The 17,416-nt window shown below is 40.9% G+C and overlaps 1 protein-coding gene across 1 annotated transcript in view; it reads left to right on the top strand.

Moving 5' to 3' along the window:
- The first annotated feature begins 236 nt into the window (after positions 1-236).
- TGFA (transforming growth factor alpha) overlaps positions 237-17,416 on the top strand; it is a 69,764-nt gene continuing 52,584 nt past the window's right edge. Inside the window, exon 1 of the mRNA XM_069766545.1 lies at positions 237-892. Within this exon, the coding sequence (XP_069622646.1) occupies positions 850-892 (43 nt within the window). The 5' untranslated portion in view covers positions 237-849. The remainder of the gene's footprint in view (positions 893-17,416) is intronic.

Raw genomic sequence — 17,416 nt, 5'->3', positions numbered from 1 at the left:
TTTGCAGACATGAACGTAACAAATCCAATATGGAACTCAATTGTACATTGTTCTTTTTCTAGATTCGGATTTTCTTTTTATGGTCGTATGAATTAGTTTTTTATTATGAAATAGCTGTAACCCTCTTCCACTTTAAAGCCTGTATGACAGAGCAGTGATTGTAAATTTCTGAAACAGGAGAGGAGAGTCTTTAGAAAGGGGAGGATCCATAGCAAGAAGTCAGCCTGAGCCCTGACAGAGCACTGTCAACTAATGCTGGGAGCTCAGGCACAGGACACGCTACTGTAGACCTGGCTGCTGATCTCAGCTCTCCATACAACTTTACCCAAAACTGACAGCAAGAAACCTCAGGCACTTCTCCAGAACTGGATCATTATAGGGATATCTGCTGTACACACCATTTCTTGCACCCTCATCATTGTGTCTTACTACAATTACTCAACAAGTCTTCCTGTGGCTGATTCGGGATTGTTCGTGCTCTTGGATATATGATATACTACACCTGACTATATACTTGAGATTCCAGGATGGAAGTCACACACCCTGAAAACTCTTTGTAACAACTCTACGATAAGAATAGGGAAACACAAGGATTCCTATGTGCCTATGATGTTAATATTTGCTGATCTGCCGTGAACCGCATATTATCTGAATGCTTTGGGCTGGCCAATGGAGGAAGAAGCCTGTGTGGTTGTAGACTGAATTGGCTGTGTCTTGTAAGGAGGTGAGTCCGTCACTTTTTGGAGAGCCTTGTCGGTGTCACCTGAAGGGTCACCAACTCACCACCTCTGCTTGGGACTTGGCGGTCAGTTCTGTCGCCACTGGCTATTCGAGATCCCCAACTGGACAATGCTGCTGTCATCCGCAGGATACGTCATGCTGCTTATCTTAGGTAGGTCATCGTATGATAAATGTTGTATAGAATATTGATTGATGTCTTCAACAAAGGACACCAAGGACATGGTTGGAATCAAAGGAGAAATCAATGACAAATCAAGCCCGGTGCATAATCTTTAACTCAATTTCCTATCTACTGTATAATGTGCCATTGATAATTTTAGTGTCTTATAATGTGACACAGGGACATTTAGGTTCTCTTAAGAACTGTCATCAAGTGCAATTATCACTGCTGTACCCCTTTTTAGCCTCGTCCCAAAAATAATTTATATTTTGAGGTCCAGTATATATCTTTTTAATCATTTATTCTTAGTACACATGTATAGGTGTTTTGTTGCGTTTTATGGAAAGTGCTCCATAACTACTAATAAATATCGGCTCTACTGATATAGCTATCCATGGTACCAGTGCTAAATTATTGCTCAGACCTGCTGAACTTCCAAAATGCTCATTAAAGAAGACCGGTACATCCAACCATTACTCTACGAGCTCTTGGTGTCACTTCCAATGATGGCCCCGAGCTACACAATACAATCTTCTGGCCTAAGTTCTCCAACCATGGTCAATATGATTGAGACCAGGTCACAGGGCACCTTAAGTCTCAGGTTGAGGGCTACATAATTTATGAAAGTTGATCTCCTTATCATTGATAGATGAAATACATGTGTGTTACATATGGTGATTTGGATAAAGTATATTTGTGTTAAAGAATGACCATGCCGATTATTACCGATTGGGTGGAGAACCCAACGATGTCATTACACAGTCTACAGACATGGACAGGCAGGTGCTATGTCATCTATAGGGATCTCTTTGGGATTTTGGGGTCCAATATGTACTGGTGGCTTGGAGATTAGCTAAAAAATTGCATTACTGAAGGATTAAATATGAGTAAGGTTTATACTATGATAATCCTCTAAGCAATGTTATAATCAGTGAGCAGTGATGTCATCACTTATGGACGGAGTCACTAGTCTTGTATACCATAGGACAACACACCTTTTTCTATGCTTTATCTGTACTTATCCTTTATAGTGCAACTACAGAAGCCAGGATCAAATAGTAGTAAAACAATATTTTACATGCACGGAGAAAAAGGAAGTTGATTTTTCAGTTGGTCATGGGAGGTGTGATCTCTTATTGACACCTTTGTTGAGATACAACTCAACCTTCTACCTAATTTCTGAGCCTGCTCCATCGCACGGGTCTGATCTGTTTTATGTCAAATATAGAAGACACAACGGTGACATGATGACAAGGACATATTCAATTATCCTCTGCATTATGGTCACTGGATAGCTCCGTGTCTTACCAACTGTTGACTCCATTGGCCAATCACGTAAGAACTTACAATGTGTGGAGCTGCCTCAATGTCCATTTCCACAGTCAATTAGTGTTAGGCTAGGATCACAGCACCGTATATTCTCTTATCTGAGAAAATCGGTCCGATTATGCTAATCACATAATCACAGAGTTTTATCAGATTGTGGTTATAGTCTGACCTGATTTTCTCGGATGAGGAGAAGATGGGAAAAAAATGTCTCCATCTTCTTCATTCTGTCAGTCTGTGAAAATCAGACCGTACTCAGATGTCATCCAAGTGCAGTTCAATTTTTTTGACAAGCTCATTGATTTGCATGACTGAGTACAATCTGATTTACGGTCCGAGGAAAAAAATGGAGTGCACAAACTCCATACAATAGCATTATTCCAAGTGCGATCCAATGTTTTGACTGATGCCACTCGGACCGAAAATACTATCATCTACATGAGCCCTTAGACTGCTCACCTGCCTGCACAGATAGGAATTAGTCCAGAAAAAAATAAAGTCCAGCAACAGAATAGACATGTCAAGAGTGATTTTAGGATTTTGGCGCTTACATGCTTGCTGGTATTTTATTTTCAGCTTGGCACCTAAAAGCATGTTGAATGAATTTAATAGGTGAACTCAAAAGTTTTGAAAACTTTATGCAAAGCTTCCTTCATTAGGTTGTCCCCTAATACATATCTGCCAGCGTCAGTAACAATTGTCAAGTCTTGGACTTTTTAGATGATAAGACTACTTATCTCTGAATATGAGCATGCTACGTCTTAGAGTATATGCAGATGACGTCTTTAAGATGCTGACGGAACCGCCAAATATTCCAAGGCGAAAACGGTTCAAGAAAACACTGGTCGCTTTCCTGAAGCGTCTTCGTCGATATCTTTTCAGTTGTCTTTGCTCTATACTTTCGAGACTTTTGAGAGGACAGCTTCCAAATAAAGCCACCCCAAAAATGAATATATTACCATAAGGCTAGGGTCCCATTGCGTTAATGGGACCACGCTAACGGACAGCATTGCACGGCGAAATTAACGCCGTGCAACGCGTCCGTTAGCGCGCCGTCTTTTAACCGCATAAAGGTTTTCAAATCCTGTAGTGGTTAAAAGAAGTGACATAAGACGGAATAAGTCCACAGTGGTGTCGTTTTGACATTACTGTGCATTATGTCCATATTCTGCTACTGTTTTTCGGCCAAGTTCCAGGTGGAACCACCTGAAAAAAATCATATGCACATACCATGAGGATACTACATTTTTAGTACATTTGTACCCTGCATGCGCCACTGTAAGTAGATGGATCTGTTCTAAAGGGTGTGAGAAGGACAAATGGTCACCTGTAATATGACATGTTCTGTTATGGATATGGCCAATGGAGTTATCCAAATATTGGAAACCATTTGATGTATGCTATTTTTATGGGGCAGAAGTTGATATAAACTTCTCGTCCCATGGAACACAATGGACTATACAGGTGAAAATCCCACTAGTTAGATACTTGTTGTCCCCCACAGATTCTTTCAGTATCCAGTTTTTGCTGGATTAGCAGGTAATAAGCATATATACAGCAAACTTAATATATATTATATATATATTGTCCTTCATCTATGAACTATGTATCCCAGGGGGTTCCTCAGTGACTCGGAGACACTTTAGCCTGTGGCCTGATATTTCTGTGACAGATCAACACGAAACTACAGGTAGATCTATAGATTCTGCTTCCAGTGAAAAAAAATCTTCGAATATTTCACATTTTATACCAGCTAAACTGCACACATAGCAAAGTTGAATTTGCCATTCAGCTCGCACATAATCAAAAACAATAAATAAATGGAGATGGAATCTTCCTCTATGACTGGTGGCGCTGGCAGGGAATATTTGCCTTTATGATGGATGCCGAGGAGGGTAACATCAAGCCGGTGCCTAGGCCAGGGGGTTTGTTTTATGGTAAATGCTGCAACCGGAATCATTGAACTGGGTGAAGGATGGCTAAATATGCTTTGATATGCCCTAAGGTGGACGTACATGCTAGATGGCTGGTCATCTAATGAGTTTGGACCTTCTGCTGATCAATGATATTGGAGATTGAGAAGTTGGATTTCTAAATCAGATATTTTAGTTCTTTGGGATGATAACTTACAGTTAGACGTGTCTGACCGTGGCGTACCTTCCTCGGAGTAACTATTGGTCGGCCAACAGGTATCTAATATGTATGGTCTATCTATAGGAAAAACACAGATGAACCTAGTGCTTGTGTATGGGGGATATCATGAAGAATCCTTGTTAACTGAACAAGCATACCGAGACCATGAATGTTGAATGTGTGAAACCGGCCTGACATGTATGGCCACCTTTAGGGTTTAGTTTAGGGTTAGAAGTCAGTCAGTTTAATAGAAGTTACTTGCGTGGAGTTGCTCTTGTAATCTCAGTAATGACGGCTTTTTTTACGGTCCAGCTTGGAGCTCCTACCTCAAATGAATAATGAAACCCCACCTGAAAAATCCAATAATTTGTCATAAATGATAGTAATCCCGGTGATGATTATTTCACTTCCCAGGTGAGTAAAAATGAACATATCTGTGTATATCGTTCTACCCTAGAATACTGCATAGAAGAAGGTTACAGGGATTCCCTAGTACAGAAAACCTCTGGTTTATGTCCTGGGAAACTGTACACTTAGATTTCCTTGGTGGCATCTTCTGGTGACTCAGAGAAAAGATGACATGAGAGGTGCGGCTCCTTCTCTCTTGTTTGTTTTTTAATTTGGTGATATTAAAACCAGCAATCATCCTGGGGAGAAGATTAACCCCTGGTCTTCTGCAGCCACTCCAAAATTTCTTTATGTGGAGCATTTATATTGACCTTGTGTAGTGATGAAGTAGGGAGTCTCTTCTTTATCCAAAACGTGTACCGCCTATTGGGCTTGATGACAAGCAAAGAGATGGGACTTCAGATAGTTCACAGTCACACACACATAACAATGCCACGGCCTGTAGATTATGGGCATTGAGTGGTGAAGTGTCCAAGTGGTGTTGTACCCATATAACCCAAGGCCTGTGTCATGTTTAGTGCACAGGAGCCTCGGCCACCAAGATTCCTGTTTGCCGGGAAGGGAGGTTGCTGTATGGGGCAGCTTGGAGGAGTGAAGGAGCACAGAAGTGTGTTGGATCTAGTCTCTGGCCAGCTTCAGAGTGATGCTGACATGCTCTGTAGAAAAGAATGTAGGGGACCGGCCACCACTGATGACCAATATTCTAGGCAACGAGCAGTAAACAATAAAATAAAAATTTCCTCCGTCCTTGAGATATGAGAGGATTTTTAATACCAAGAACTTTGCAAATTGGCCTCGTTTATAATGTATAGGAGATAGAGGTGTAACATAGGGGGACTGTCTGTACAATTTTTAAATGCACTGAAAGTTTGGGTTCACACAAGTGTTTGCAAAATCATCTGTTTTTCATCCAGAACAATCAGACAAGATTTCATACATACTGCCATAGTGTGTCAAAGCAAAAGAGGGGAGAAGCCAGCGCTGCCTAAGGTTAAAACGCAATACATAAAGTGCAAATGCACATACAGTATTAATTTCTAACTGTATTTTCAAAATGAGACATTTAGCAAACAATTGATCAATTGTTTGAGCCACCCCGCCACTTCACAGCATTCTCATAATGGTGCAGTCCTACTCTACATTTTTTTATATTCACTGTGCCATAAAGGCCTCCTAAATGAATTAAAAGCAAGACCACATTAAATTCAAGCTGTACCTGGAGCATTACTGAGTCACTCCGCCATAGTGTGTCCGTATTTTAGTTCATTTTTTTTACATGAACAATTCAATGATTAATATTAGGTCAAATCCAGTTCCCAATGTTAATAATTGTAAAGGATCTGCAAAATTTTGTTTTCTCCATCTTTTCCTTTTCCAATAAAATCGGATCACACTAAGCTGACACTCTGATGAAACTAAGATCAGAGATTGATCATGGTGTCATTTGCATAATCAACCAGTGTGACCCTAGCCTAACGCTGTACATCCCCTTTAAATAGGGAACTGACGCCCTAAATTTCAGCTATCTTCATTTTAGATCATTATATACTGTCTAGATTTTAAAGATTGGTGTGTTAAAGCTAAGCAATCACTCCGGCTTTACTAGCAACTTTAATAACTTTACTACCTTCTGCAATATATACTGGCGACAAGATCTGAGTTACTAAGAGGCGGCACTTTTACTTAATAAAGTCTCTTTACTTTCAGCCAAGTAACTTAATGTAATATACTAAATGTCACTTAAAGTAGCCACAACATAATTACAGTCATCCGAAGAACAGAACATTAACTATGTTTTTGACATATCACTTAAAGGGGAATTTCCCTGTTAATAAATCATATTAAAGGGATTCTTTTGTTTTGCTATACATACAGTGAAAGGAACTTTACCAGGAAGCACACTGATGGTGTATCAGAAGGATCGACCACTAAGGTGTGATCAGTGATCGCTCAGCAGAATGCAGTGACTATAGCGCTCCTAGTGGCTGAGCAGTGTAAAGACATTGCTGGATAGAAGTTGAAGGATTCGTGGTGATACAATGCGCTCTTTCTCTTGGCTGATTGAGGGTGATGATCGGTCCCACCGATGATACTGATCAACCTCACCGATCACACCTTAATGGCCCATGCTAATATGTGTCGTACGTGTTCTTGATAACTGCCATATATACTTCCTCTTCATGAAGTAATATTTTCTGATATCCTGACATTGAGGCAGCTCGTATTTAGTACACGTTGTTGGCCCATGTGCGTGTATGTGCTTGTATGAATAACTTCACTTCCCACAGATCTATGTTTGGTCACCAAGTTTACAGCAGTTGCCATCCACCCTGGATGTCCGGGGATAGTTCCATGTTTTTGTGAATTGCTTAGTATCACTTTACCTCCCCGAATCTTTGAATGTATTCATAGGTGCTGTGCATGAGGAATGAACTATTGAAAACTATGTAATGAGCAATGCAGTAATGATAACCAGTGATCACGTTCTATTGTTCTCTCGCCATTGATTGTGTCTTTGTCATAAGGTGCCAAGCAATAAAAGGTTCCTGGAAATATTATTCTGCATAGTTTATTGGTGGCACATAGTGGATAATTCACAATAATAAATATTCTCCTGATATTTTATAACTGGCATTTTTACAGTTTTTCTTGTTGGAAAACATTATGGGTGTGTGCCACAGGGCCTCAGTAAGTAAATTACAAGGCCATTTAAAAAAAAAAAAATTTGGTCTGTCTTTGCAAAGTTATAGATTTTTGTAATGTACTTCATTATCCTAATTTGCTGCCTTCTTTCATAAACACTATGCTGTAGGACTGTTTTAACTGCCTAGTTCAAGCTCCCTATGATACTGCTTTGAACTGCTGCTCAGCAAGAATCCATAAACTATTTACAAGCAGTCTGTGTTAGAGATATTTCCTGTTAGAGTGTGGGTGCAGTCAGGCGGCCGTATAAATCAGACCGAGATCAGAACACAGTGCACGGACTGGCCAGCGGCTCTCCTGATCTGAGCGTGACAGCTGCGTGGAAATACATGACGCTGTTATGCTCGGGTTGGGAAAGCCGCTGACCAGTCCATGCTCTGATTTCTAACCTTGGTCCGATTTATACATCCATCTCACTGCGGCCTAAGGGAGAGGAAAGCAAGGAGGCTTCAAACAGGGAAAGTCCTGTACTCTGTAAATAGATTATGGGTTCTTGCTGAGCAGCAGTTAAAAGCAGATTCTTAAGGAGCTTGAGCTAGGCAGTTAAAACAGTACTGCAACAGAATTTGGGAGAGAAGGAGGCAAAACAAAGTAATGAAGTATATTACAAAAATTCATAACTTTGCAAAGGTTTATCAATAATTAAATACTGTTATGCTTCATTATTTTGTGGAGCATGGTGATTGTTGCACAAGTTCAAAGATCATAATGTGGAATATATGAACGTATGAGCACGTTTTTGGTAAAAAGGATATGAAAAAGGGGATTGTTGGACGTTATGGTTAGTTGGCATTTGTAGAGAATACAGAACCTAACAGAGAGAATGAGAAGTTGAGTAGCCTAAGGAACACGATTGGGCTAGAAGGAAAGACAATGAGCATGAGATGAGAAGGGCACAAGCTACTGAGGAAAAAGGTCCAGGAGAAGCAGAAGATGTCTACTAAGTGAATGCAGGTCTGAACACCATAAGGGACTTTACTTGTAGCAAGCCAAAAGACTGAGCCACTGCAAGGATGACCCACCCTGTGCAATGTGACCCAAGGGCTTACTACTGTACAGCTGCCATCACAGTAATTCCTTTTGTTGTTAAGACGCTAAACACTATATATCTGGTTGTTTGTTTAAGCAAGTTATGGGTTCAACTAACAGCCACTGAAACCCTCCATGTCAAGGGTCCATGACACATGGTTTTCCTATATTGCAAGTGAGATAATTGACCACCAGAAACTTTTGGTGATGGCTGTCTTAGGAATAAAATAGGATGGACCAGGTTGATAGAGTAGGATGCGCTGATTGAAAAACTCATATTGTTGGTGGCCAACTTTAGATTGAAAGCTCTAGAGATGAATGTCTTCTGCCTGAAGCAGGATTATTGCTGTAAGGTTTATGAAGGAATCTTCCGCTTTAAACATATGTAAAAATGAGTGACGTGTGCGGTCAGAAGGTAAAGTTATACGGGACAGGACAGGCTAGTAAAATGTGAAAGCGCCTGTAATGTGTGGAGTGTCAGCTAATATCCAAGCAAGGCAGAGTTGCAACCTAGGTTTAGAGAAGTAATGACACTGGTGTATGCCTTATGTTCAGCTGACTGGAGAACATAAAAATCTATATGACAGTGTGTAACTAAACGGACCAGTATGACTCTCCCAGAATACTAATACAATGTGGTACTGTAGGCCTGTAAAATATTTAGAGACTGCTGTGTAAAATGATATTACAGTCCACCCATTAGTTACACATTGTGAAGGCAGCCGTTTACTCAGCCTAGTATCATTGGAGAGTGGCCTGTCAATTCAATAGGAAAAAGCTATAGAGATTTGGTCAAACTTAAAGGAGAACTATGAGACCTACGTACAAGCTTTCTTCATCCACATGATAAAGATGGAGCCAGTTGTGTAATAATCTACTTCTTTGACAAGTCACTGATATAATCCTGGAAGGTATATCTTCTCTATTTTTTTAACACTTTAACACTTCTTGTTAGGCTATCTTCACTCTTCATTGGCATTGGGTCATAACTATTCAAGCCAGATGGGTTGTGCACACTGGTTTGGAGGCTGATTTGGATCAACGCAATGGAGCAAATATTTTATTACCGTCCCAAACCATGCAGGCTGAAGAAGGGCCAGTCTTACTGCAATGACACACACTGGTTGCACCACCTTTAGGTTGGCCTTCTTTACACAAAGATTTTGCACCAAAATTTTGTTCAAGTTTGGCAATTTTTAATTAACCTTTACGTCACAACCCCTTATCTATAGAATATAACACATCTGGTGCAAGATTGACGTGTATTCTTACTGTATGGAGGTACAGATACTTATTGGTATCTGATGGGGTACAAATCACCTAAGTTGAGGACTTTGAGAACTTAGTCATATAACATAGATGACTCACAGTGGAAACCCTATTATAATCAATTACGTTTTTCTGCCAGTGAACCATCATTCATCATGAGCGCACACTTGTGTGTATCACTTCATAAGATGGGAAATGCTCTTTCTGCTTATACGCTACATGTACTCAATGATTGAGGCCCATTGTATCCTTTGCTGCCAGCATGTTGATAGTACTGATTGTGGAGGGTGTGAGTGTGCCACAACTTCAGACCTTCTCTTTCCATTTTATTCTTAGTTACTTTTTTATACTTATGACAATACAAAATAATTTCTGAGTTTCTGTATATATATATATATATATATATATATATATATATATATATATATATGTATATATATATATATATATATATATATATATATATATATATATATATATATATTGCTCAAAAAAATAAAGGGAACACTAAAATCCCAAATCCTAGATATCACTGAATGAAATATTCCAGTTGTAAATCTTTATTCATTACATAGTGAAATGTGTTGAGAACAATAAAACCTAAAAATGATCAACGTATATCACAGCTAATATCCCACGGAGGTCTGGAGTTGGAATGATCCTCAAAATCATAGTGAAAGATGAAGTTACAGGCTGATCCAGCTTCAGTGAAAATGCCTCAAGACAAGGAAATGATGCTCAGTAGTGTGTGTGACCTCCACGTGCCTGTATGACCTCCCTACAATGCCTGGGCATGCTCCTGATGAGGCGGCGGATGGTCTCCTGAGGGATCTATAATAATAATAAATAATATATTATCTGGATCTCCTCCCAGACCTGGACTAAAGCATCCACTAACTCCTGGACAGTCTGTGGAACAACGTCACATTGGTGGATGGTGCGAGACATGATGTCCCAGATGTGTTTAATCAGATTGAGGTCTTGGGAGTGGGCAGGCCAGTCCATAGCTTCAATGCCTTCATTTTGCAGGAACTGCTGACACACTTCAGCCACATGAGATCTGGTATTGTCCTGCATTAGGAGGAACCTAGGGCCAACCGCACCAGCATATGGTCACACAAGGGGTCTGAGGATCTCATCTCGGAACCTAATGGCAGTCAGGCTACCTCTGGCGAGCACATTGAAGGCTGTGCGGCTCTCCAAAGAAATGCCACCCCACACCATTATTGACCCATGGCCAAACCGGTCATGCTGAACCACCTTTATTGAGTGTGTCTTGATAATCACCAATAATTTCCATCTGTTGTCTATTCCATTTGCACAACAGCATGTGAAATTGGTTGTCAATCAGTGTTGCTTCCTAAGTTGCTTCCTAAGTGGACAGTTTGATTTCACAGAAGTTTGATTTACTTGGAGTTATAGTCTGCTGTTTAGGTGTTCCCTTTATTTTTTTGAGCAGTGTATATATATATATATATATATATGTATATATATATATATATATCACGTTGCAGCAGCCCGGCCAGAGATCATGGAAGGTAAGAGATATCGAGCTTCCTGTGGATCAGCCAAAGACCACTGACGACCTGGTCGGTGGACCAGAGTCCCGGGAGAAACTCTGCTGTTTATCTTTATATACAATTGTCTCATAAGCGTTAATCTATTTAATCAAGTTCAGCCAATCAGATATTAATGAGCAATATTTTGACATCCATGTGCAGGCAATCACAAATTAGGGCAAATTGATTATTTTTAGGCCTCATTCAGTCACCCGTAAATCACATATATGTTTTATAGATAGAACATGTACCCATTATAGTCTCTGATGCAATTCACATGTGCTTTTGTGGACCGTGTGTCCATTTTTGATCATAGTCATGGAGCAATATTGCCCATACAAGATCACATCAGTTTGCAGTCCGTGATCGGCCCGTGGTTAACATTACAATGAATAGGAGAAGCTTTGTCATTTACTGATTTATTTTATACAAACTCTTATTTATGTAAATAATCCCATCCCTGCAGTGTGAATAAATCATAAGACACTGAGGGGCTGGGATTAACAACCAGGGCGGCCGCACAGGCGCAGTCAGCGAGACTGCATATGAGGACAGACGGGCAGCGCTCACTGCGCCTGCCCCAGGCATGACAAAAGAGCGCAGGCGCCGCCAGATTTCAAAACAAACAGCGCTGAGGAGGCGGCGCCCAGCGCCAAGAGGACTTGAGTGACGGCTGTGTGGCGTCTGCAGCAGGGGGGGAAAGACCTGCCTCCAGGACTGAAGACAGGTATTTCGGACAAATTAAAAAACGGATTATTTATGCGTTTACAGCACCAATAACTAAAAGAGCCACCTTGTCAGAATGCAGCACAAGGTGGCTCTTTTAGTTTCAAACGCCTGGGGAAGGGGGGGGGGGAGGGTGACAGGTTCCCTTTAAGTAAATAAAAGCCAAATAAATAATTACAGAGGGGAAGATAAGTATTTGCTACACTCCCTATTTTGCAAGTTTTCCCACCTACAAAGAACCGAGAGGTCTGTAATTTTTATCATAGGTACACTTCAACTGTGAGAGACAGAATCTTTAAAAAAAAATCCAGAAAATCACATACTATGATTTTTACATAATTAAATTGCATTTTATTGCATGAAATAAGTATTTGACCACCTACCAACCAGCAACAGACCTGTGGGGAAAACATCATACTTTGGGGGTGCTTTTAAGCGAAGGAGACAGGACCACTCTACTGTATTGAAAAGAGAATGGATGGAGTCATGTATCACAAGATTTTGGCCAACAACCTCATTCCCTCAGTAAGAGCATTGAAGATAGGTCATGGTTGGGTCTTCCAGTGTGACAATGACCTGAAACACATTGCCAGGGCAACCGAGGAATGGCTCCATAAGAAGCATTTCAAGGTCCTGGAGTGGCCTAGCCAGTCTCCAGACCTGAAATCAATAGAAAATCTTTGGAGGGAGGTGAAACTCAATGTTGCCCAGCGACAGCCCCGAAACCTGAAAGATCTAGAGAAGATCTGTATGGAGGAGTGGGCCAAAATCCCTGCTGCAGTGTGTGCAAACTTGGTCAAGACTACAGGAAACGTCTGGTGTCTGTAATTGCAAACAAAGGTTTCTCTACCAAATATTAAGTTCTGTTTTTCTATTGTATCAAATACTTTTTTCATTGAATAAAATGCAAATTAATAATGTAAAAATCATACAATGTGATTTTTTTGGTTTTTTACAATCTGTCTCTCACAGTTGAAGTGTATCTATGATAATAATAACAGACCTCTCCGTTCTTTGTAGGTGGGAAAACTTGCAAAATCGGCAGTGTATCAAATACATATTTTCCTCACTGTACTTATATATAGAAGTAATCTTTTTCTTGGGTTAAATGATCTTCTTTTTCAGCTGCTCGCCTCTCTGGCTATATATACATTGCACAAACAATTGCAGCAATCAGAGGCTGTCAGCTCATTCCTCCTGCTGAGCTGGATGAGAATGTCTCACCTATCCTTCTGCATTCCTGTAATAGCAGAAGGGCAGTTTCTCACAGGTTTCTCTGTCCTGGAAGCACGTGGCTGGGAGGCGGTGAGGAAGACAATGTTTGGTGACAACTCCCCTCTTTGGGAATGAGAGCAGAAGGAGGTGTATCTGGCGTGAGTCACTGGTGGGAGTGGGCTGTCTGCCGATCCATGTCCAGGCTCCACACCTTACAGCACATCTATAATAACTCATGGCGGTGACATCACAGGAGCTATACAAAGTAACCTGTTTAGTATTGAGCATAACAAGTACTCAAAGGTCAGTCTGCTCGGCAGAGATACACTGGAGTTACTGTACGGTTAATGCATGGCCTATATAGAGCGAGTGAAATTGACCTTTATGTCCTGGGGTGCATAGACCCTGTAGACCACTCTATATGTAGACATGTTAAAGAGAACCTGTCAGCATGGTTTTTTTTAATGTACAGTAAAGCCACGGCTGTAATGGCGCTGTAATATAGATGACATTGATACTTTTGGAGAAGAAATAGACTTTGTGGTTCTTCTGTAATCACCATTTGAAGTTTTCGGCTATTTAGATTTCGGTGCACAGGGGCCGGACTGTACACTTGGTCTCCTCTCTGCCTGTGAGTTCCCGGCCCCTCTGCTGCCTCCAGTTTGTGAATGACCGGCCTCCTGTGCTTGAAATCTCAGTGGTGACCTGTCATTCACAGACTGGAGGCAGCAGAGGGGCCGGAGAATCACAGGCAGAGAGGAGACCAAGTGCACAGTCCGGCCCCTGTGCACCGAAATCTAAATAGCAGAAAACTTCAAATAATGATTACAGAAGAACAACAAAGCAGATTTCTTGACCAAAGGTATCAATTTATTGTGCATTGCAGCACCATTACAGCCATGCATTTACATTACAAAATCGTGCTGACAGGTTCTCTTTAAAGATTGCAAACATAAGCCAAAGTAAAATAATTAATTTTCTGCTGTAAAGTTGGGCATAGACATAAAACTATAATCAACCAAAATGCATTTGTTCTATCATCTCTCGGATCGTTTCTATGAGCGATCCGACTAACCATCATCATGCCAGACAAAGCGTATGTAATGACCTGCCATATTGGCAGCACGGTGGGTCAGTCGTTAGCACTGCAGCGCTGGGGTCCTGGGTTCAAATCCCACCAAGGACAACATCTGCAAGGAGTTTATATGTTCTCCCCGTGTTTGTGTGGGTTTTCTCCGTTTTCTATCGTTTCCCCCCGCACTCCAAAGACATACTGATAGGGAATTTAGATCAGGTAGAGCGATGGCAATGTAAGTAAAGCTCTGCGGAATAAGAAAGCAAAGCATAAAAAATGAATAAATATTCAGCCAGTGGTCCCATATATCATATATGACATATGTGTAGTTTGAGCTGACAATCACCAAAAAAATCAAAGCTGATTTTTGACAAACTATAGTCTGCGGTCGACCATATGCTTTTCAAACCAATAGTGGAAATTGTGAATATCAGCCAACTATTATCTTGTGTGTATGGTCATCTTAATGCAACCACTTACATCCTTTTAAAAATTGTGCAGTATTTTCACCCTACTTTCATGTATGGATGTAAGCAAGACTACATTAAAGGGGTTGCCCACTCCTGGAAGACCTTTTATTAGTAGACCAGGTCTCTGTAGTCTGCACTGAATTCCATGGTCTGCGGCTGACATCAACACCCAGCAGTGACGTCAAGTGAGTACTGCAGCCTATCGGTAATGGCTGGTTGGCTAAAGCGTCCATAGTTTGTCCAAATCAAGATAGAAGAAACACTTTATTTTCTACTTTGGTTAGACAAACTGTAATGGTCTCCATGTAACTGAGGAGATGTGGCACTATTACGTCTACATATGGCACATACACTAGTCTATGAGATTTATGGAGACTGATACCTGGATACACCCATTCGACTTAACACTAGGGAGCACATGTATGTGTAACCACCTCTTGACCATAGGTTATTAGGGACCTTCTTTTCCGGGGGTGGAAGACTCAGTAGTGAATAGATGATGTAATTATAAATATTGGACCAATAGCAAACATTTCAAAGGGCCCCTTGGATCAATTACAGGGTATCCCTTGTTATATATCACTGGTAGTTTGTAATGAGTGAAATGAGAGTGCCAGCATAATTGTGTTTGCTCAAAGTGAAGACTCTTTTGCACCTCTGGACAATTGGTTCATCCAGTCCAGTTACGATTGTAACAATTGGATCCAAATATCTGGCGTGGACAATGAAGTTGAGTCGTTAAGGTCTCATAGTTCCCCTACTTGGTGGATGGCTGGGGCAAATGTCATGTGCTTTAACTATAATATGACCCCGAGGACAGCAGGTTCTGACATCATTATAGGTGCCATGGACAACAGCATGTAAGTTGACTAGCTGTGATAAAGGGGCAAACACAATGGACATTTCTTGACCACTCGCCAAGATTTCAAGATTGATGCAATTAACTAAGGCAGCATATGTTACTGTCCCTTTTAGAAACAGTTACTATTTCTGATATCCCAACAGGACCGAACCTGCTATATGGTCAATGGTGTAATATAATATCGTCATTGGACCTGATGTCTTCAGGTCTTTAAGGTACCGTCACACATAACGATTTCGTTAACGATATCGTTGCTTTTTGTGACATAGCAATGATAGCGTTAATGAAATCGTTATGTGTGACAGCGACCAACGATCAGGCCCCTGCTGGGAGATCGTTGGTCGTTGGGGAATGATCAGGACTTTATTTCGTCGCTGATCACCCGCTGACATCGCTGAATCGGCGTGTGTGACACCGATTCAGCGATGTCTTCACTGGTAACCAGGCCCTGCGCTTAGTAACCCGATGTTTACCCTGGTTACCCGGGGACTTCGGCATCGTTGGTCGCTGGAGAGCTGTCTGTGTGACAGCTCTCCAGCGACCACACAACGACTTACCAACGATCAGCCAAAGGGGGTCTTTACTATTGACACTGATGTCCATGACAACCTGAAGACAACGTTTTTTTCATTCCATTTCATTGTAATCCCCCAACACCACCATTGTGGTAAAGTTTTATATTTCCAGAAGTGGCAGATAAATTCTTCTTTGGGCAACAGCGTTCCATCTAATATATATTGTATATATTATACTATTTATAGTAGTGTAATATAGTGTAGATTTTTTCTTAATTGCACATCTTATGATTCTACACGTGATTCCTGTCAAATAATTGCTACCTTTGAAGGCATCTGATCTGACACTCTGGAATGTTATCTGTCAAGCTTGTTAGACAGAATTTCATACCTGTAAATTATTAGCCGCTGTTTTGCCGTCACTTATCTTGTGAATACATGGCCTGGAATTCAATGGGAAAATTGCCTGCAAATAATATTAGAGACGAGATGGTTGGAATGAGCCCAGTGTAAACCAGATGAGAGGATGGCAACTAAGCAGGTTTCCAAAATTGCGGATGATTTTCTTGCATAAAAGCAATAATTACATCTTTGAGACAGCTAGGTGAGAGCTTGTTGGACCTGAGATGTGTGGGAAACACTGGGCAAAAAGCCATAAAAAGTGTAACCTGCACTAATAGAAAAGCAATTATACCTGAGTCCATTGTCCATTGACTTGGTACTCATCAAAACGTTAACATTTGGCTCTAGATAAACTAGATAAATAAGATTAAGTCATTTGTATGGGCTAACAGGAGTAACCAAGAAAATGCTATACTTGTCCAAAATTGTCAAAATTAGGCCTCCTCCCTTGAAAGGCTGAATTGCCCATTTCTATGGCCTATATCACATTGTACGCTGATAATACTAAAAGGTAGTACCCAGGTCACATTTAGACAGGTCAATATTCGGGAAACGAGTGTTCTTATATGTAAAGTGTCCGAGAGCGGTAGTCGTGACTGAGTTGATGTCCCGTCACGCTCTAGCACTTTACCGTAAAATATTGTGGGTCCTGTCTCAGTGTTGATATTGGTGTTGTGCGGGCCTTGTGCCCGTACAGGTTTCATTTAAGGTACCATCACATTAAGCGACGCTGCAGCGATATAGACAACGATGCCGATCGCTGCAGCGTCGCTGTTTCGTCGTTGTGTGTTCACTGGAGAGCTGTCACACAGACAGCTCTCCA

This window comes from Ranitomeya imitator, chromosome 4 (assembly GCF_032444005.1).
Source record: "Ranitomeya imitator isolate aRanImi1 chromosome 4, aRanImi1.pri, whole genome shotgun sequence".
NCBI lineage: Eukaryota > Metazoa > Chordata > Amphibia > Anura > Dendrobatidae > Ranitomeya > Ranitomeya imitator.
This window is presented reverse-complemented; position numbering and strand designations above follow the sequence as displayed.